This window comes from Gopherus flavomarginatus, chromosome 2 (assembly GCF_025201925.1).
Source record: "Gopherus flavomarginatus isolate rGopFla2 chromosome 2, rGopFla2.mat.asm, whole genome shotgun sequence".
Taxonomy (NCBI): domain Eukaryota; kingdom Metazoa; phylum Chordata; order Testudines; family Testudinidae; genus Gopherus; species Gopherus flavomarginatus.
In genome coordinates this window covers 163,560,452-163,581,762 of record NC_066618.1, presented here as the reverse complement: position 1 = coordinate 163,581,762, position 21,311 = coordinate 163,560,452, and the positions used below count along the sequence as shown (strand labels likewise).

General features: G+C 50.2%; 1 protein-coding gene across 1 annotated transcript; it reads left to right on the top strand.

Annotated features, from left to right (window-relative positions):
- The first annotated feature begins 2,115 nt into the window (after window positions 1-2,115).
- On the top strand, window positions 2,116-13,450 carry DUSP26 (dual specificity phosphatase 26). The gene is made up of 4 exons (XM_050940325.1): window positions 2,116-2,359; window positions 7,738-7,988; window positions 11,058-11,272; window positions 12,785-13,450. The coding sequence occupies exons 2-4, from the start codon at window positions 7,810-7,812 to the stop codon at window positions 12,982-12,984; spliced, it is 594 nt and encodes a 197-aa protein (XP_050796282.1). The 5' UTR covers window positions 2,116-2,359; window positions 7,738-7,809; the 3' UTR covers window positions 12,985-13,450.
- Window positions 13,451-21,311: the final 7,861 nt, after the last annotated feature.

The window sequence follows — 21,311 nt, the reverse complement described above, 5'->3', positions numbered from 1 at the left end:
TTTAAACTGGCCACCTGCAGGGGTCAGGAAGGGATTTGTTACCCCCTTGTGTATTCTGGAGGGCTTTTTTTTTAATCTCCTTGCTCTGAAGCAGCAGGGATAACCACAGCTAGAGATGGGACATAGGACATGGAGGGACAGGGCTCTGAGGAGGCACTGAGCATTCTCTCAGGTGTTTGGCTGGCTGGTTCTTGCTCACAAGCTCAGGGTCTAACTGATTGCCATAGGTGATGTTGGGAAGGAATTTTTCCCCACATCAAGTTGGGAGTGACTTAGTGGGTTTTTGCCTTCCTCTGCAGCCTGGGGGAGCCAGGGTTCATAGAATAATTGGGTTGGAAGGGACCTCAGGAGGACATCTAGTCCAACCCCCTGCTCAAAACAGGACCAATCCCCAACTAAATCATCCCAGCCAGGGCTTTGTCAAGCCTGACCTTAAAAACCTCTAAGGAAGGAGATTCCACCACCTTCCTAGGTAACCCATTCCAGTGCTTCACCACCCTCCCAGTGAAAAAGTTTTTCCTAATATCCAACCTAAACCTCCCACACTACAACTTGAGACCATTACTCCTTGTACTGTCATCTGCTACCACTGAGAACAGTCTAGATCCATCCTCTTTGGAACCCCGTTTCAGGTAGTTGAAAGCAGCTATCAAATCCCCCCACCCCTTTCTTCTCTTCTACGGACTAACCTATCCCAGTTCCCTCAGCCTCTCCTCATAAGTCATGTGCTCCAGCCCCCTAATCATTTTTGTTGCCCTACGCTGGACTCTCCAATTTTTCCACATCCTTTTTGTAGTGTGAGGCCCAAAACTGGACACAGTACTCCAGATGAGGCCTCACCAGTGTTGAATAGAGGGGAATGATCACGTCCCTCGACCTGAAGGCAATGCCCCTACTTATACAGCCCAAAATGCTGTTAGCCTTCTTGGCAACAAGGGCACACTGTTAACTCATATCCAGCTTCTCATCTATAGACTAGGTCCTTTTCTGCAGAACTGCTTCCTAACCATTCGGTCCCTAGTCTGTAGCAGTGCATGGGATTCTTCCATCCTAAGTGCAGGACTATGAAATTGTCCTTGTTGAACCTCATCAGATTTCTTTTGGCTCAATCCTCCAATTTGTCTAGGTCCCTCTGTATCCTATCCCTACTCTCCAGCGTATCTAACACTGCTCCCAGTTTAGAGTCATCTGCAAACTTACTGAGAGTCCACGCCATCCTCCAGGTCATTAATGAAGATATTGGACAAAACCAGCCACAGGACCGACCCTTGAAGCACTCCACTTGATACCGGCTGCCAACTAGACATGGAGCCATTGATCACTACCTGTTGAGCCCAACGATCTAGCCAGCTTTCTATCCACCTTATAGTCCATTCATCCAGCCCATACTTTAACTTGCTGGCAAGAATACTGTGAGAGATCATATCAAAAACTTTGCTAAAGTCAAGGAATAACGCATCCACTGCTTTCCCCTCATCCACAGACCCAGTTATCTCCTCATAGAAGGCAATTAGGTTAGTCAGGCATGACTTGCCCTTGGTGAATCCATGCTGATTTATCTGAGTATATCTCACTTAACCATTTCCTGACATTGCAGGTGACTCGGGCACTGCTGCACCTTGGTCCCTCCTATTCTCTGCCTACAGCACATCATAGTCTTGTCTCCTGTGGGCTGTCATACTTCGGTCTCATTTCAGTTGTTGGGTTTAGTGTGCGGGTGCTGGGTGGCACTGGTGGTCAGTGATATATAGGTCATACTGGATGATCTGGTGGTCCCTTCTGGCCTTAAACCCTATGACTCTATTCCCAATTATTATTACTATTCATAATAATAACTAGCTCTTAGATGGCGCTTTTCATCAGTAGAATAGTCTTTCTTTCCTTTTTTATTTCCTGTACTTAGCTTGTATTGTGTGGGAGGATAGGAGAGGGTGAGCATAGAAATATGGAGAAGAATTTGTGTGTGTTTGGATGCATTTGCATATTCTTGTGGCTGTGCATGTGTATTTCCATGCATAGAAATATGTGTGTGTGTGTGTGTGTGTGTTTATATGTATGGCTCTATGTGTGTGCATGCACCTACATGTGTGTGTTTGCATGGGATGTTCTGTGTTTGTGTCAATCTCCCTCTGCTTTCTCTCTCTCCCCCCACCTCCACCCACACACACACACACACACACACGATGATATAAACAAACCTGCCTCTGGACATGTCATGGCTTAAAATAGATGTTCATATATCAGCCTTCCTACAGCAGCAGCGGCGGCAGCAGCAAGAGCTGCAGCAGTAGGAAGACATGGCCGACTGGATCTGACTAGAAAACTCACCCTGAGCTGAGAAATCACAGCCTGCACAAAGGTAGAGTAACAGGGGTGGGTGTCTCCATCCCGTTTGTCTGTCTTTCTGTCTCTTTGCTGCGTGTGTGGAGTTGGGCAGCCTGCCCGGGTGCGATAACATCTATGCAGAGCAGCCGTGTGTGTAGGCAGGGTCTGTCTGTTTATCTGCCTCTCTCCTCCCTCCGAGCGCAGCGTGAGAATGGCAGGAGTGGCAGAGGCAGCCATGTACCTGTTAGCAAGAGTCACAGCATGCAGTAGCTCACCCTGTGTTTTAATACAGGAATGGGCCACATCTCCCAAGTAGCAATGGTGCTTTGGGAACTTGCTCTGGGTCTTGTATATCAGGTAGCAATTGGTGATATTTACCAGCAAGAGCCCACTGCACATCAGCACCCAGTGGGTGTTGGGGGCAGAAGATGAGGGTGAGATACATCGGTGAGGCCTATCGAGTTACATGCCAGAGTGGATCTGTCCCACAGATTCTCAGACTTGTCTCCACTGCAATCAAAGGTAGGGTTGCAGCTCAGGCAGGCATACCCCTGCTAGCTTTAATCTAGCTAATGCAGCTAAAACTAGAGGTATTGTCAACTTCCAGAGATCAAAAATCAGGAGTCGGGGCCACCAAAATCGTGAGATTGGCCCAAAAATCATGACTTTTTTTAAAAAGATTTTTTTTTCAATTGGTCTCTTGATGTTTGAATTCCCCCTGCCCATCATAAGGTGTGTGCATGTGACTAATAGTGTCACCCACTCTCCCATGTGTACTGGTTAAGGTGATTTTGACCCCTGCTGCAGGAGCTCTTACCCCTACATCTGCTGATCTCCTGCCCAGCAATGAATCCTGTCCCCCATCAGTTCTGTTCCCGCCCAACCCACTCAATTCAGCCCCAAGCCCCCATGATCTCCACCCCATCATTTCAGCCCCCCTGCCCTATCAACCCCCACTGCCTTCAGTTCACCCTCCCAGCACCACCCCATCTACTCAGAACCCACCATCAATACAGGCTCCCCAACCCATCAGCCCACCCACCCTCCTCACTTCAGCCCCCCTGCAGCCCCCAGCCTCACCTCTGCTCCTTAGGGTTCTTCACCCTCCCTAGGCCTGGGGGGCTGCAGTGGGGTCCCCTCTCCCATTTACCAAGCCAGCAAGGGAGCAGCTGCCTGGGGCTGACAGCTGGAGTCCTGGTTGCGCCCTAAATAACTTTTAGAACCGTCAAACGTCGGGATTTTTTTTTCCAGTGATTCAATTGCTTATTTGAGATTTGGCCCTGCCCCCCTTCTTTATGTCTCAGATGAAGTTTCTCTTCCCTGCTGGGTGTAACTGTGCTGTCTCTTCTCCCTACTTGATAGCTTGATGGCTTTGTTTATCTGATATGTAAATGAATTCTCATTGTCTTTCAAAGTCCTTTGGAAGTAACTGCCCAGTGGAGAAACCACATTCCTTTGTTTAAGGTTGGGGTAACTCCTGTTGGACTGGAAACACATTTTAAGAATGTGGTGGGGCTGGGGGAAAAAAAAAATCTACATTTGAGAGTTCTATCGCCAGATCATGAGTGACTCATGAGGCTTTACTCTACTCAGAAATCGCCACTCTCCCAAGTGATTTGCGAGAGTTGGCATGTCTGCAGGTATACAAACCCACCCGGAACTCTGGATATCTACTTGCATGTGCAACCTGCACCAGGGTCTGTGTTGACAAGTCTTCGCTGCTATTTTTAGCCATGCTAGTAGATTAAAGCTAGTGCAGATATGTCTACCTGAACTGCAATCACACCTCCAATTACAGTAGGCGTACCCTTAGCCAACCATGGATCTGCTTGTAGCCTTATATTAGGGGCCACGGTATGGGCCAAGCTTGGATGGGCCCAGGCTGAAGGGCCTGCTGCAACATGAGTGGGCAGACACCCCAACACATTGTGCTGATGATTATCCCAGCTGTAGTGTGCTGCCCACAAGCTTACTACGTATTTATTCCAGGAGCCAGCAGGTCAAACATTCAGCAGTGCAGGAGACATAGGGCCAACTCTGGACCATGGTATACGCTGCTGCAGCTCCTGTTACTATCTGTGGCAGCTGCACCCAGTCATACCAGGGCTGAGGGGGAACTCTGGCTCCAGAATGCTCTATTCCATGCCCTGCACACCCATGTTCAAGGCAGCTTCCAAAATACCCTGCAGGGAATAAACTGTTGGGAGAGGTCAGTAGGGAGGGAAGTATTTAGCAGGTCTCTCTAGATCCCTTCCAAATTCTGCAGTGCCTTTATGATGTTTGCAACCTGTGTGCACAATCAGGTAAGTGTCTAGGGCAGGCCTGCACAACTTGTAAAGCGGCGAGGGCCACATTACTCCAAAGAAAACAGCTGAGGGCCGAAACCTCCCGGCCCCGCAGAAACATCCCACCCCAGGGCTATCCAGCCCTGCAGGAACAAACTCTCCTTCCCCAGTGCCACCCCACCAAAACAGCTCTGGGCCAAAAAGGAAGGTTGGGGGTGGGGAGGTGATACTTTGTTTTAAATCAACCAGGGGCTCCCAGCTGAAGAGGTGGCTGGGAGTCCTCAGGGTCAAATTAGAGGGCTCAGGGCTCTGGCGGCTGGGGGAACCCGGCAAGGCCGGCTCTAGGTTTTTTGCTGCCCCAAGCAAAAAAAAAATTGGCTGCCCCCCGTCCCAGCCCTGGGCTCCCCCCTGTACCCTCCTGCTGCCCCAGTCCTGGGCTCTCCCCCAACCCACCCACACACACCCCCTGCCGCCCCAGCGCTGGGTCACTCGCTCCCAGGATGGGTCATTCAGCAGGAATTTTGGATGTGCACAAAACACAGAGAGGACTGGTTCCCATATGGTTACACAGCTGCAGTAAAGTGGAACAATTTTCAGCTTGTGTAATTGGAGGATATCTGGATGCATATTATAAGGCTGTCCTCCATAAATGAGGAAAAGTTGAGGTGCCTTTATTATTCTTTTGTTCCACTCTTTCTTTCTATGGGGTATTTGCCAATGCAATATCACTGTCTTCCTTTTAAACAAACAAAAAAGGCAATGGCTCTTGAAAATAGCAATTACAGTCCTAATAACCACTGGGAAACATTTCTTGCTCAATTGTATCCTACTTTTTCTGTAGCAAGTTACAGTGGATCAGTATATTTGATTTGAGAGAAATGAAGTAACAGCTGCCCAAACTGAGCTTGAGCACTCCTGAATTTTGAGGTGTTCAAATCTGGAAGGCAGATGCTGAGGGGCGGGTGGGCAGTGGGCTCCGTGAGGGAGCATGGCAGCAACGTGTCTGGAGCTGCACAGAGCCAGACACGCTGGTCTGAGTGGCACGGTAAGGGGGCTGGGAGTTGGAGAAGGGGTAGGGGGTTCCAGGGGGCAGTCAAGGGACAGTGAGCAGAGGGGGTTGAATGGGGCGGAGGTTTGGGGGGGCAGTCAGAGTACAGGCAGCAGTTGGATAGGCATGGGAGTTCCAGGGGTTTATCAGAGGACAGGTAGGGGGTGAGGTCCTGGGGTGGACTTGGTGGGGGTCTCAGGAGGGGGCAGTTGGGGACAAGGACAAGGGAAGCTTAGATAAGGGCTGAGATCTCATGGGGCAGTTAGGGGCAGGGGTCTCGGGAGGGGGCAATCGGGGACAAGGAGCAGCGGCATTTAGATAGGGGATGGGGTCCTGGGGGGCAGTTGGGGCAGGGGTCTCAGGAGAGAGGTATCAGGGGACAAGGACCAGCAGTGCTTAGATAGGGGGTGGGGGTCCTGTGGGGCAGTTGGGGCAGGGGTCTGGGGAGGGGGCAATCAGTGGCCGCAGGCAGGGATTCAAAGGGCTCTGGGCTGCCGGTCGCTGCGGGAAGCCCTGAGCCCTTTAAATCCCAGCCGCGGCTCCGCCGCCAGAGCGGCGGCTGGGATTCAAAGGGCTCTGGGGTGCCCGAAGCCGCGGGGAGCTCTGAGCCCTTTAAATCCCTGCCTGCAGCCATGTGCGGGGGATTTAGAATCCTCCTGCAGGCTGCACAGTGAGGATCCACAGGCTGCTGTATGTTGTGCAGGCCTGGTCTAGGAGTTTCTTCCTTTGGCAACACCGGCTGCTGCCCCTTGCTGAGGGCAGGATGCCAGACCGACCGAACTGATGGTCTAAGCCAGCAAGGCAAATCTGAGGTCACTCCATTTCCCCTTTTAGCCTCTGAAAACAATTGGCCAGTGCAGAGCCACTGATGGGAATGAAGTTGAGATGTGACACTTTGGACAGGTTCCAAATGCTTGGAGGCAGCTCCAGGCAACAGCTGAGGCAACGCATCAACAGCAGCAGCAGCATTCAGCTGGCTGCATTGAGGAGGAAGGCAGCAAAGAAGAAAAATGTTCCCAGGGCTGAGGCTTTGTTATTGAGGCCGGGTACATCCCCCATATGGGTGAGACTGTCCCGGGAGGCTTGTTGTAGGTGTGAGAAAAGAGGCAGCATGGTCTTGCAGCTAGACCGCAGGACTGGGAGTCAGGTCTCTTGAGTTCTATTGCTTAGCAATAAAAGTCTTGTGCCCTATGATTAACGCCTCCCACCCCAAACCCAGAGCAGCCTCCAAGCTTTTCAAATTCAGCGGGGGATTGCTGGACCAAGAGAGGTTAAGACAGTCTCTCCCTCCCATTAGACTGTTTTTATTGGTACATGACAGGATGATGCCCAGTGAGACCCCATGTGACACCATATGAAATCCTCCGCCTGCTTCTCCTCCCAGCCCCAGAGCCTGGCACCAGGCCCAGTGTCTTCACTGCCTGCCAGCTCCTCCAATCCTAGATTGGCACAGCCCGCTCTTGAGTTGGCATCGTGACTCTGGCAGCCAATGGCCTCTAGCCAGTTCAGAGGGAAGGCAGCAGCTGAGCTACTCCATCATCCCATAAATAGAAAGCCCTGGGTACTCTGGTCCTGCCAGTGTGGCACTGATCCAGCAGAGCAGAGCTGGAACGTTGCCCCTTTGCCATGAAAGGGGGTGCACAAGTGGGCTGAAGGCTTTGGTGACTCCACTTCTTCCTTTGCTTGGTTCACAGTGCTCTGGCCCCATTAAAATCTCCCCAAATGCGCCACCTTCCAGGAGGGAAGCCGATGATGTAGTGGCCCCTCCTACATTGGGATCCCATGGGCAGAGAGGGCTCTACATCTGCAGCTAGTTGTTCACATAGTCAGGTTGTTGGGAGGATCTGCAGGGCTGCTTTGAGGTATTCTGATGCACGACCAACTCACCCCAGTTCCAGTGGACCCAGGAGTCTCAGCCCAAAGCTGCTTGACCTGGGTCTCCCACTCAGGAAGAAGCAGATAGATTTGTGTGTGTGTCAGGGAGGCAGGGAGTCTCTGAGCTGATCGCTTATCACTTGGGGAAGGGCTTGGCAATACTCCCATGCCAGGGTCACCTAATAGCATATCCACTATTTACAGGACGGGACCGTGGGTGACAGCAGCAGCAGTGTTATTGACCACTGGGATGCATCGTGGGTCTCAGGAGCTCCAATGGCTTTTATGTCCAGGTTCTCCAGAAGCAGCTCCAGGTCACCCAGCCGGGGGTCTCAGGAAGACACCAGCAACCACCCCATCCTCAGTGTCTTTGAGCTGGAGAGGCTGCTGTACACAGGGAAGACGGCCTGTAACCATGCAGATGAGGTCTGGCCAGGGCTCTACTTGGGAGACCAGTAAGTAAGGGTCCAGGGGATGGAGGCACAGGCCCCCAGGTCATGAGGGGAAGTGGGAATTGGTGGGAGTGGGAAGGAAGAGGGAAAGGGACTCAGTAGCATAGTTGTGGAAAGGGGCACGGACTGGGGAGGAGGAGACTGCAGCGCCAGTGTGTGTGTCTATGTGTGTGTGTGTGCGCACACGCGTGCAGTATTCCCAATGCCAAGCATTCAGGCAGCCCCCTTCCCCCCAACCCCCAAATCCTGAGCCATTTAAAATAATACATTTGGGTCTCTTTTTATTAGCCTTCTGGTTTCCGAGCCTGTGTAGCACATTCAGGTCACGTTTTCAAGCCTTTCTCTGCAGCCACAAGGGCTAAAAACTTACTTTTTGTTTTAATGAAAGCAGGGATTCCCCAGTAATAAACTGATTCCAGGAGCAGGGGTTACAAGAAAAACAATGTGTGGGTGTCCCCATGCTTTCCATTTGGGATAGTGGCACTCAAAAATGGCTCCTGAGAGTAAAGGTATCCGTGTTAAAAGACCCACCACACACAAACTGGACACAGCAGGCACCCTAGTTTGCAGCAAGGAAGATTTAGGTGGTATATTAGGAAAAACTTTCTCTAAGGTAAAACACTGGGTGATTTAATTATTAACCAGTTTAAATTATTAACTCATCAGGATGGTTTTACTATGTTATTAACCAGTTGTCATTGATAAAATAATAATACTTGGTCAGAATAGCCAAGAAAAAAAAAATAGTAAATGAAACAATGAATTCACACGACTGTGGCTCTTTTGAGTAATGTTGATTGCTAATTTGGCTCCTGAATCACTGAGGTCTGAGTATCACTGCTCTAAGGACAGTTAAGCATTGGAACAGATTATCTAGGGAGATTGTGGAATCCCCATCACTGGAGGTTTTTAAGAACAGGTTAGACAAACACCTGTCAACAATGGTCTAGGTCAGGGGTCCCCAACGCGGTGCCTGCAGGCACAATGGCGCCCACTGGGGCATCTAAGGCCATGTCTACATCTAAAATTTTGCAGCGCTGGTTGTTACAGCTGTATTAGTACAGCTGTATAGGGCGAGCGCTGCAGAGTGGCCACACTTACAGCAACCAGCGCTGCAAGTGGTGTTAGATGTGGCCACACTGCAGCGCTGTTGGGCGGCTTCAAGGGGGGTTCGGGGAACGCGAGAGCAAACCGGAAAAGGAGACCAGCTTCGCCGCGGTTTGCTCTCGCGTTCCCCGAACCACCCTGCAAACCGCAGGGAAGGAGACCTGCTTGCTCGGGGGTTCGGGGAACGCGAGAGCAAACCGGGAAAGGAGACCAGCTTCGCCGCGGTTTGCTCTCGCGTTCCCCGAACCACCCTGCAAACCGCAGGGAAGGAGACCTGCTTGCTCGGGGGTTCGGGGAACGAGAGAGCAAACCGGGAAAGGAGACCAGCTTGATTACCAGAGGCTTCCTCAGGTATGCTGGGATACCTGCTTATTCCACGGAGGTCAAGAAAAGCGCTGGTAAGTGTCTATACTTGATTACCAGCGCTGGATCACCAGCGCTGGATCCTCTACACCCGAGACAAAACGGGAGTACGGCCAGCGCTGCAAACAGGGAGTTGCAGCGCTGGTGGTGCCCTGCAGATGTGTACACCTCCTAAGTTGCAGCGCTGTAACTCCCTCACCAGCGCTGCAACTTTCTGATGTAGACAAGCCCTAAGTGTGCCCGCGTACTGGCCGGCGGACGAGCATTCACTGAAATGCTGCTGAAATTCAGCGGCATTTCGGCGGCTACGCCCCTGGATGACATCGCTAGTCGGTGGCATTTCAGAGGATGCTCGTCCGCCACCACAGTCCTCCATGGCTCATCGTCTGACGCCCGCCAGACAAAAAAGGTTGGGAACCATTAGTCTAGGTTTACTTGGTCCTGCCTCAGCACGGGGGGCTGGACTAGATGCGCTGGTCTAAACTGGGTGGAGCTCGGCCTAAGATACGCAACTTCAGCTATGAGAATATGTATTTAGGTTGACTTACCGCAGTGTCTTCATGGCGCTGAGTCGACTGCTGCTGCTCCCCCATCGACTCCACCTGCGCCTCTCATGGCGATGGAGTACCAAAGTCGATGGGAGAGCACTCAGGGATTGATTTATCGCATCTAGACTAGACACAATACATTGACCCCTAATAAATCGATCATTACCTGCCAATCCAATCATTACCTGCCCGATGATTTCTTGAGGTCCCACCCAGCCTGACATTTCTATGATTCTATGTTCAAGAGGTCTGGGAAACCAAGGGTACACGATTAAGGGACACTAGCGGACCTGTAAAGGGGTAAGGGGAACCCAGACTGGTGTAGCAGGGGGGCTGTGGGTCAGGACTGAGGCCCATTGGCAGGAGCTGCGTGGGGAGCCCCAGGCTAGAATCACTTGGGAGTGAGAAAGTGAGAGAAATGTGTTTCAGAGTGGTAGCCATGTTAGCCTGTATCAGCAAAAACAACGAGGAGTCCTTGTGGCACCTTAGAAACTAACACATTTATTAGGGCTTTCATGGGCTAAAACCCACTTCATCAGATGCATGGAGTAGAAAATAAAGTAGCAGGTACCAATACACAACACATGAAAAGATGGGACTTGCCTTACTAAGTGGGAGGTCAGTCTAATGAGACAATTCAATTAACAGCAGGATACCAAGGGAGGAAAAATCACTTTTGTAGTGGTAATGAGAGTGGCCCATTTCAAACAGTTGACAAGAAGGTGTGAGTTACAGTAGGGGAAAATTAGGTTTAGGTTTAGGTTTTATAATGACCCAACCACTCCCAGTCCAGAGAAATATGGGTTGCTAGCTGGGGAATGACAGATTTTCTTATTTTTTATTTTTTTTAGTGTACCCACCAGAGGACTCCTCCTCCCCCCTGGCCTGTTCCCTGCAAGCCAAAAATCCATGCTCACCTGGGCCAAGTAGCTCTCCCCTCCCTAGAACCAGTTCTAGCAGCCAATACTTGCACAGTCCACTGGCAAGAAACCCCCCCTGCTCAGCTGCCACCACATAAGATCCCCCATTTTAACCCTTGCTCCCTTCTCTGCAGAGATATAGCAGCCAATCGGCGTGAACTGGCCCGCCTGCGCATCACCCACATACTCAATGCCTCACACAGCAAGTGGAGAGGAGGTGCTGAGTACTATGAGGGCACTGGCATCCGCTACCTAGGCATCGAGGCCCACGACTCGCCCAGCTTTGACATGAGTCCCTACTTCCACCCCTCAGCTGACTTCATCCATCAGGCGCTGAGCGAGAGAGGAGGTGAGGGGCAGAGGAGGGGTTGGAGGAAAGGGAGCAGGGGTTGGGATGAGGAGCTTGGCTGGGCAAGAGGAGAGTCCGGGTCCAACACTCTCATCTCTAGTAGCCTTCTTTCCTTATAAGCACGCCACCCAGGGTTCTGTGCTGGAAGCAGTGGAGATACCATTAGCAAGACATGGGGATCTTCACTCTCACCTCCATGTGATTGGCTCAGAGAAACCTCCCAAATCCATCCACTTCTGGAGTCTACGAAACTGCCACCATAACACCAGGGTCACCATGTTGGACCAGCACAATGGTCCTTCTAGCTCAGTATCAGACCTCCTGCTGCACCAGAACAGAGCCACCGCCATCTACGCTGGGATCAGCTAGACTAGAGCAAGGGTCCAGCTAGCCCAGTATCCCAGCAGCCACCATTGTGGAAGGGAGCCAGGCCCCAATTATGGGCCATGGCCTGACCCTTTCATGCCATCCTGCTGCAACATATAGGCCAGATCTGAGGTGGATCCCTTCCTCTCACAACACTGGGAATTCCTGTGGTGCTAGAGGGTATAAGCAACCCCTAGCATAAGGGTAAACCAGGGCTGCGGGGTGGATCTAGAGCAGGATGGGATGGATCTGGAGTCCTCAGATGAGACCAGGATTCAGGAGGTGCCTAGTGGGGTACAAGCATCTTTGGCCTCCCACACTCAGGAGATGCACCTCAGAGTCTGGCTCATAGGGACCGTGGAGTATGGCAGGTTGAAAATGTTGCTGTCAAAACTGTTGTTCATGAAAGATTGTTCATTGAAAGATTGTTCATTGAAAGATTCAAGGAAGATTGTATTTTTGACTAAACAACATTTTTCACTAAAACTAAAGTATCTGCTTTCCATGCAATGCTTCGTTTTTTCACTGAAAAAAAACAAACCCAGAAGTTTTTGATTTTCTACCAAAAACAGAACTATTTAGCCATACACTGGAATACATTGATTGGAAGTGCTGCAGCAGAGCCTCATGGGAGTTGTAGTTCAGTGGCCTTATGTTCCCATTCTCCTTGTTGGAGCTGGGCTACCTAGCCAGACATCATCTCCCATGATTCACTATGGCTGTGGGACTTTTATGATGCATCACCTCCCCTGCCCAAAATGAGAGACTGTGGTGCTGTTATGCTTATAAGAAGCACTACAGTGCATCCTGGCAGATGTTATCTGACCTGTCCACCCAGCTTAGAGAGGAAAATGAGGGCATGAACCATTCAAACGACCACTCTCACAAGGCACCACAGCAGTATGTCTGAATCAAGATAATTCAGATTTTGATTTTTCAATGAAAAGTCAACTTTTTCCAAGGGAACCCTCCTCCCCTGCCATTGTGTGACCATTTGTCCCATCTAGCCCTGTATCCTAACTCCTGCACTGGAGTGACCATCTCACCCACACTATTATAGGACTGTTTCCTGGATTTCCCTAACCCCAGGAAGTGGGGCCTTGGGGCTGTAGCTCCTCTGTGACACAGCTCCCCTTCTCCCCGCAGGAAGGATCCTCGTACACTGTGCTGTTGGGGTGAGCCGCTCAGCCACCTTGGTCCTTGCCTACCTCATGATCCGCCACCGTATGACCCTGGTGGAAGCCATAAAGACGGTCAAGGACCACCGCGGCATCATCCCCAACCGGGGTTTCCTGCACCAGCTGGTCTCCCTGGACAACTCCCTGAGGCTGAAGCGGCGAGCATGAACGGGGAGGGGAGAGGGCAATGTGCAGCGTCTGGTGCTCAGCCCAACCCTACTGCCAACTGAGCTGCAGACACAGGGCTTTCATCATGGACCAGGCACTTGGCAGGTGCAGCGGGACTCCCTTGGCTCATGTCCACCCTATCCAGGGAGGTCTTCAAGGAGTGGAAGCTATTCAGAGGGGCTCCCAACCTGAGGTCCTGTGGTCTATGGAGGCCTAACATGCAACCTCCTTCCAGGCTGCAAGACTTAGAGGTGTACCCTGGCTCTGGGAAGCCCACACGGGTTGGTTCTGCCAGAGGGCACACCCAGGTAGCAAGCCAGGCCTGCCTGTTGGTGCTGCGTGCATTTCTTGGTGGCAATGAGAATTAGGCATGGCCCATGGAGTCGTAGTCTAGGGGTGCCCTCAATGTAAAACATTTACCTGTCAGAATAAAGTTACTGCAGAGGAAAAACATATGTCCCCCCAACCCTTCTGTGTTTTGGATCATCTTTGCCCAGACCCCAAAGGAGGTTGAGAGATAGGTTCTAGACTGTGTGTATTCAGGGATCACATCCCACCAAAAAGCTGAAATGCTGCTGGGGCAGTCAAAGGTCCAATCAGCCAGTGCTTAGAGATCTGAAAAAAGTGTATGTGTGTGTGTGTGTGTGTGTAAGACAGTGCTTATAGTGCAGCCCTCAGCAACCCTACTCAGATTAGGGTGGGTTTTTTTGGGGGGGGAGGGTCTGCTACGTCTCTTGTGACCCTTCCCACTTTAAGCCTGCAATCAACTCTTCATGATCCTCTCCCAGCCCCTAGGCTGAGGTCAGGTTTGTGAGAAGGAAGCAAATCCCATCTGCCTAAAGGCATGTACCTGACAGGATGGGGTGGGCTGGGGGAGGGAGTGTTGTCTCCCTCCTTATCTCTGCAGTGAGGGATATAAGAATTGTGCTAAGAGGCCCCTCCAGCCCTTTTCCTCACTGGGACATGCGGACCCCCCCACAGAGCTACTGGAGGGAATGAGCCAGCAAAGGACTAAGACTTAAACCGAGACCCTAGGGATGGGCCTGGAACAAAATGCTTGGGAGAGGTGGGATCCTGATCCAATGGCAACAGCCAGAGTACCCTGTACGTCTGAGGGACAGGCTCCATCTTTGAAGCTTGGGTTCATTTCTAGAACAGTGTTTATACATGGGCTTTGGAGGGAGGGGGGTTGAGTGTGATGACCTTTGAGGAGCGTCTGTCCCGTTTTTGGTGAGGGGCAGGTGGCCATATCTTAAAAAGTCTACTGACATCAGGGCAGTCACTAGCTAACTTCCAGAGCAGCAGACTCTGAGCAAAGACTAAGTGGGCACAGAGCCTGAGCGCCCCTCCGCCACTGGCACATCAAACCAGCCCAGCCTCTGCCATATTCCATATATGCCATATACTCTGCAGCATGGGGCATGGGTCACTTGCTGGAGGATTCTCTGCACCTTGAAGTCTTTAAACCATGATCTGAGGGCTTCAGGGTCTCAGACATAGGTCAGGGGTTTGTTGAGGGAGTGGGTGGGTGAGATTCTGTGGTCTGCATTGTGCAGGAGGTCAAACTAGATGATCATAATGGTCCCTTCTGACCTTAAAGTTTATGATTCTATGACTCTATATTCCCAGGATTGCTGCCAGCTGCATTCATTGCTACCCTGCTAAAAAGTTTCCCTGCATAAAAAAAACTCAGGGAGCCATACTACCAATGACCACAAGGGAGCAGCACAAGATCAAAGAGTCATCCTCCCTCACCAGCATTTCAAGTGGCTTCACTGTGACACAGTTTTCCATCCCTGCAGGAACACATTTGAGATTCAACTCTCAAGATAACTAGGCTCCATATTTGGGCCCAGCTATCTCCCCATATTACTAACTTGAAGCTCCAGACCCCCATGTTGCAAAGGAACCGCTTCCCACCCCTCCCACTTTTAGGATTTTGGGATGGGGACTGGGAGTGGTCCCAAGCAAAGGTGGGTGTAAAGTCCTCTCTTGAGGAGCTCCAATTCCCCCTCCAGATTCTATGCTTCACCCAGAGGTATTCTCCTCCCTGTGCCAGTGGGCTGGGTTTCAATGGTGCCAGCAAAGCTGGTGCCTTGGCATAGGAGTACCTGCATGAGGTTACCTTACCGCACAGCACCACTGGCCAGGTGCATTATCATGGGGGTTCTCCTTTTGCAGAGGCACCAGGTATTGTCCAGTTCTGGGCTGGAGGGGACCGACGGCCTAATCTGCCTTGCCAAATCCTAGCTCAGTGTGAATGGATGGGTGGCCAAGTAGGAGGCTGTCCATAAACTATGTAATGCATTAGGGGGATGGGTGGGTCCCTAATTTGGCATGTTTGTTTCAGTGTTACAAAATATTACAAGGATAACATCTGGGTCTCAATAATCACCCAAAAAGGGGTCATGTAATGGATGGACCAGTCCCATGGAGGCAGAAAGCAAAAGAGAAAGTCTTTTCCAACTGAAGGAAGAAAGCAGGTAAAAAACCCATGAGATAAAAGGCCTGAGGCCCACAATCTACAGTGGAGCTGCTGGGGAGAATCAGCCCCAGGATATAATACAATACAATGGATTAGAACACAATACGAAGAAATGCTTAACCCACTGTCATGAATTGTATCAACCACCAGATGGAGATGTTGTTCTCTGCCAAAAGAAGCCAGGCCACGGAAACCAGGACTAGCAAAAGTTAGCTTCCCTGACAACTATGCAGAGACAAAAGTCTCCTTTTAACCTCTAGGAGCAGGCTGTACCCCTAAACACGCTGAAGGCCCACGCGGCAGCAACAGCAGCTCTGAGAGCATCAGGAGTCTGGGAAGGTCAAGGGGAGGTGTTTCTGGGCTGCTCTTCAAAGCACCTAAATTGGGTATGCCTGGCACATCCCAAGCAAGGATGTCAGTGCTGGTTCTGCGGCAGTCATCCTGTCTGGCTGCTGGTACTATGCGAGGGCAGCTCATATATCCACTAAGGAATCTCCTGCTTGGTTTGATCTGAGCCCAGCAACCAAGACAGACTATTACTGGTACATAAAGGACTCGCCGAGTCCTCACCCTTCATAGCTCAGGGCATGTCTACACAGCATTTTGGGGACAAGCCTCCAGGCTGGGTTGACAGACTCAGAGGTTGGCACAGTCAGATCTTGAATTGGCAGACTCGGGCTAAGGGGACTCACACAAGCACTCTAAAATAGCTGTGTAGACAGAGCTTTGACATTGTGCTGCGGCTGGAGCTCATGCTCTGAAGAGCACCCACCTCCCTAGGCTTCAGAGCCCAGGTTGCAACTTCAACGCACTGTTTGTACAGCTATTTCTGTCAACCCGGCCTGGGAGACTCACTCCAAAATGCCGTTTAGATGTACACGTGACTTGGGGACTGGAAAGAGACTAAGTGAAAAGCAGTCCCTTCTTACCCCTCATCTCTGATCCCTATAGGTCTCTAGTTCACACTTGCTGACCTCCCTGGCTCAGCCTTTGAACTATGCTTATGCTGAAACCTTTAGAACGATGGACCTCTGTCCTAGCTCCTTGGAAAGCGGCCCTTCTGGGGTTCATCTAAGCAACTCAGGCTGGTCCCATCTGCAGTTATGTTCCACTTTGCTCCCAACAGTCGCAGGAGGGCACACAAGAACAAATTTCCAATGAGCCAGACAGGATTCAGAGTCAAGTTGTTCTTACCCAAGTACACTTGATCTGGAATTGTGGAAGTGGCCATGGTTGCCAGAAGCTTTATTGGGGTGCAGGGCCCTGTTTCTTCATGTCTGGGGTGAGGTCCCTTCTCTCCATGGCTGCCAAAGGGAGGGGTGGTGGTTTCAACCTATAACTAGAAATGAGGTCAAGCTGCAAGGTTTGGGTCCAGATTCACAGCCCCATTCAAGCCCCCAAGCCAGGTAACGTGACCATTCTAACCACGTTTTCGCAGGTTGATCAAAGCTGAAACTCAAAACAGCCCCCATAGATCAGACAAGTCATGTGCTGGGAACCAGTCAGTTTGCATAGCTCCCAGTCAAAGCTGTCTGGGGGCTGGGTCAACCTTGCTACCTACACACATACAAGTGGGAGCTAGGGTGCTGCACAAGCCTGCAGTGTAGGAGTGGGGAAACTTGCATGAAGGGCTATGACGCAGAGACCTGAGAGGTGCGACCCCACCTTATAACTGCAGCGGGCATTCTGCACTTATAAATATAACTGCACCCCAGCTAAGTATTCATCCTCGGACATGTGCTTCTAAAACCACATGCCTATAGTGCCTGAGCTAAAATGTCAGCTCCAGAGAGTAACAGCTCCAAGCTATTTATGAGTCAGTTACTTACAGGGGACAAAGACACACTTGGCCAATGTGTTACATGAGAATCGGGCCCAAGGTATTGTAGGTTGTGTCCAAAAATGGAGGATCCTGAAATCAGTGAAGGGTTTTGAAAACCCTTTGTGCCTCAGTTTTCCCATTATTTAAAATGGACATGATCATACTTACTCGCCTCTGTAATGGGCTCTGAGCTCTATGGCTGAAAAGCACTATAGCAGGGCTAATTAGCGGTGGCTATATTATGACCCACAAACACATCACAGTTCAGACCATATTTAGCTGCATTGAACTGGCCCTATTATGTTTCCGGGGGTTGTTGTCCATCTGCTCCTAACATAGCTCCATTCTTCTTCCACTTCCTGACACACTAGCTGGCTGGCTAGGCAGCTCTGTGTATTTAGAACTTGAATCTTGTAAACATGTGTCATTGAGGGCTCTGATAGCCATGCAAGAGCGATTGGCTCTGTTTGGATGGTAGCCATGTCATCTGGGACTCCATAACACACCTGGCCCAGTGTCCTGGCAAGACTGAGGGCCCAGGCAAGCAGTGGGCTGGCAGGGTGCCCATCAGGCTCCCAGGGAAACATTGAGAAATGCTTCGCTCCCCCTTTGTCAATGAAAGAGATGTTTATGAGAGGTGGGGGAGGAGAGGAGAACTAGGAATTGTGGCAAAGCCTCCTTAAAAAGGAGTTTGGAAAGGGAGTATTGTATCCCACTTCAAAGGCTTGTATTGTAGACTCTAGGTTGCTCAAGGCATGGTAGGACAACACATACAAACTGCCCAGAAAAGACACCAAGAGTATGAACAATAGAGGTGGCTCCAGGAAGCAAATCAAGGGATTTCTGGGTAACAGAGAATGTTGTGCTGGGTCTGGGCAGGGGCTCCATAGGCTCCTGGGTAACTGAGACTATGTAGTTGAACAGGACTCTGGCGATGTTCTGAAAAGTCCTTGCCTGATTTTGTAACTTCACTGCACGTGTTGTGGGCCCTGCTGATGTGTGGCTCCCGTTGTGGGTCCTGCTGCTAATTAAGCCTTTAACAGTGGGCATGGCCATTGTTCAATAAAGCTGGGGTAAGGGAGGTGAGGGACACAAGGGGAAATTTGTAGGATGGGGGATCAGCAAATGAATCCAGTGGGTGAAATCACAGATGCAGCTGTGATGGTGGAAGGTGCAGTGACAGGAGACAGGCCTCAGGACAAAGGGGATGCTGGGATTTTCAGCTGGTGGAAAGACAGAGAGGCTCAAATTCATTCCTGCTAAGCACAACAAAGGGCAGGGCCCATGGGGGAACAACAGCAACTTTACTTCATCCATTCTGCTCTCCTGTGTTAGGAGCTAGGGGATAGTTTGTCCCTGGTGTAAATTAGAGCAGCCCTAACTTGCAGCAGGGGATAGCTGCCTCCCTCCCTCCCCCGGGAATGCCCCTGGCACCTGGGACTTCTGCAGGCAGGGGCGGCTGCAGGCACCAGCAAGCCAAGCGCGTGCCTGGGGTGGCAAGCCACGAGGGGCGCTCTGCCGGTCGCCGCGAGGGTGGTAGGCAGGTTGCCTTTGGCAGCATGCCTGCAGAGGGTCTGCTGGTCCCATGGATTCAATGGACCTCCCGCAGGCATGCCGCCAAATCCACGGGACTGGGGACCTCCCACAGGCAAGCCACCGAAGGCAGCCTGCTTGCAGTGCTTGAGGCGGCAAAATACCTAGAGCCGCCCCTGCCTACAGGAGATGGCATAGATCCAGTTACACTAACTGCCAAGGGCAATTCTGATATAATTGGGGGAACTCCCCAGGGGGAACTGTAGAGTGGCTTCACAGCCCCTTTGACCTTAGCTCTACAAGCCTGAGGTGGCCCTGGGTCAATGGAGGAAGCAGATTGAGAGTTATTTTGATGTTGAGCCTCTGTAGCTTCCGACAGGCCCTAGGTGTGTTGCCCACATGCCATCCAGAGGAATAGCTTTGAGGGATGGTGCAGCAAGAAGTCCCCATTGCTGCGCCTTGCCTTCAAATCTGTCTACAGCAAGGGGAGCCTTTGCCACTCCAGGAGAGGAGGTGCTGGCTCTGTTGGGTGACTACCAGACTTTCTAAGGTATGGAACGTATAAAGCTATGAGCAGATGTGGTTCCTCTAAACCGCTAGTGGTACCCAGAGCAACTGACTTCTTAGAATCGCTGCCTGGGGGTGAGGGTGACTGATCTGAGAGCCAAGAGTGTACAATAGAAAAGACAGAAGCCCAAACATAATGACACAAGGAAAGTCAGGAGGGGTAGAAATGGGAAACTCTGGTGTTATTGTTGTAGCACCTAGAGGTCCCACTCAGGGATCACCGTTGTGCTGAGCACTGTACACATATTCTGAACGTTCAGCCCTGACCCAAAGAACTTCCAGTCTAAGTAACTGTTCTCTTTTGCATTATAAAAACACTTGATGTCATCTTAGTTCCATGAGCCAGCATTTCTGGGGTTGCTAATTTAGAGCAGAGAAGCTGAGATAATACCAGGCAAGTGTGAGATGGGGAGGAAAATTTGGGTCTGAAATGGACAGTTGAGAAAGATGATTCATTGCTTTGAGTAAGCGCTCCTTCTCTCTCTCTCTCTTTCTCACACACACACACATGCTTGGTAGAGTGGACATGGGCTACAAAACCTTTCAAGTGTAGGGAATGAGTACAAATTCAGCTGACTAGTAGCAAGCAAGTGATGTTAGTATTGCCATTTTGGTAGCCCATATTAAATGTATTTGGCAGGTCTCAGGGCTTGTCTACAGGCAGAGTTGAACCAGTTTAACTTTTAGTATGTTGTTAAACTAGTGGAAAAGGCTATGTGACATTCTTATTTCAGTTTAAATTGGATTTATTTCAGTTTAATTTAAGTCAATTACAAACAGGTTTAAGCTAAATCTAAATAAGCCTCTCTTAAACTGACATTGGAGTATCCACACTGTGGGTTTGCATTGGTTTAGCTAAACTGGTTAAATTAAACTGATACAAGTTTGTGTGTAGAAAGGCTGGGGCCTCAGTGGATGGATACCGCTCACGGCGGAAAGACTAATTTATATACTGACTTCTGCCTATTTTTCTGTTTGAAAATTATCCAGGAACAGTTTACAATTGCCTCAGATTTATTAATTATTGAAATTATTCCCTGAACAATTTTTCAAATGGGCCCACCATGAGCAAACTGATGAGGTTCAGAGAGCCACAAACTGAGCTGTTCTGGTTAGTATGGATTAGACACATAGATCACATGGCATTGTTTCTTTCCCTGATTGGATGAGTGAACTATTAAAATCAGGTTTCTGTTGCTGAGATTCATGTTGACAAATATGTCAAATTTGGTTTGCACAGATTATTAAACATAAGAACAGCCATACTGGGTCAGACTAAAGGTCCATCCAGCCCAGTAGCCTGTCTACCAACAATGGCCAATGCCAGGTGCTCCAGAGGGAGTGAACCTAACAGGTAACAATCAAGTGATCTCTCTCCTGCCATCCATCTCCACCCTCTGACAAACAGAGGCTAGGGACACCGTTCCTTGCCCATCCTAGCTAACAGCCATTAATGGACTTAACCTCCATGAATTTATCATGTATTCTCTGAGACTCTCTTAAAACCACTTATTTCCAGGACCATTCTGGCCAATAAGCATGTTTGCTGGAATATCAGCGAAAGCAAACACTAATGGATGTGAGTGCCACCACAGCCAATTCATTTATAAGTGGAGATGGGCAGATTTTTTTTTTTTAGGTATTTATCCACCACTACTGTAAAACCATACCATAAAACCATAAGGAAATAGAGAGAGATGAACATAAGAACTTGCAGAATGGATCAGACCTGTTGTCCACCGAGCCCATTATCCTGTCTCCAGTAATGGCTGGTACCAATTGATTCAGCGTGATGGACAAGAAACCCCATAGTGGATTATTGTAACATATGAGTCTTTTGCTATCCACCATCAGTTAGAGGTTAGAATACTCCCTGAAGCATGACGTTCACAGTTCACGTCCTTTCAAACTTTTTCTTCC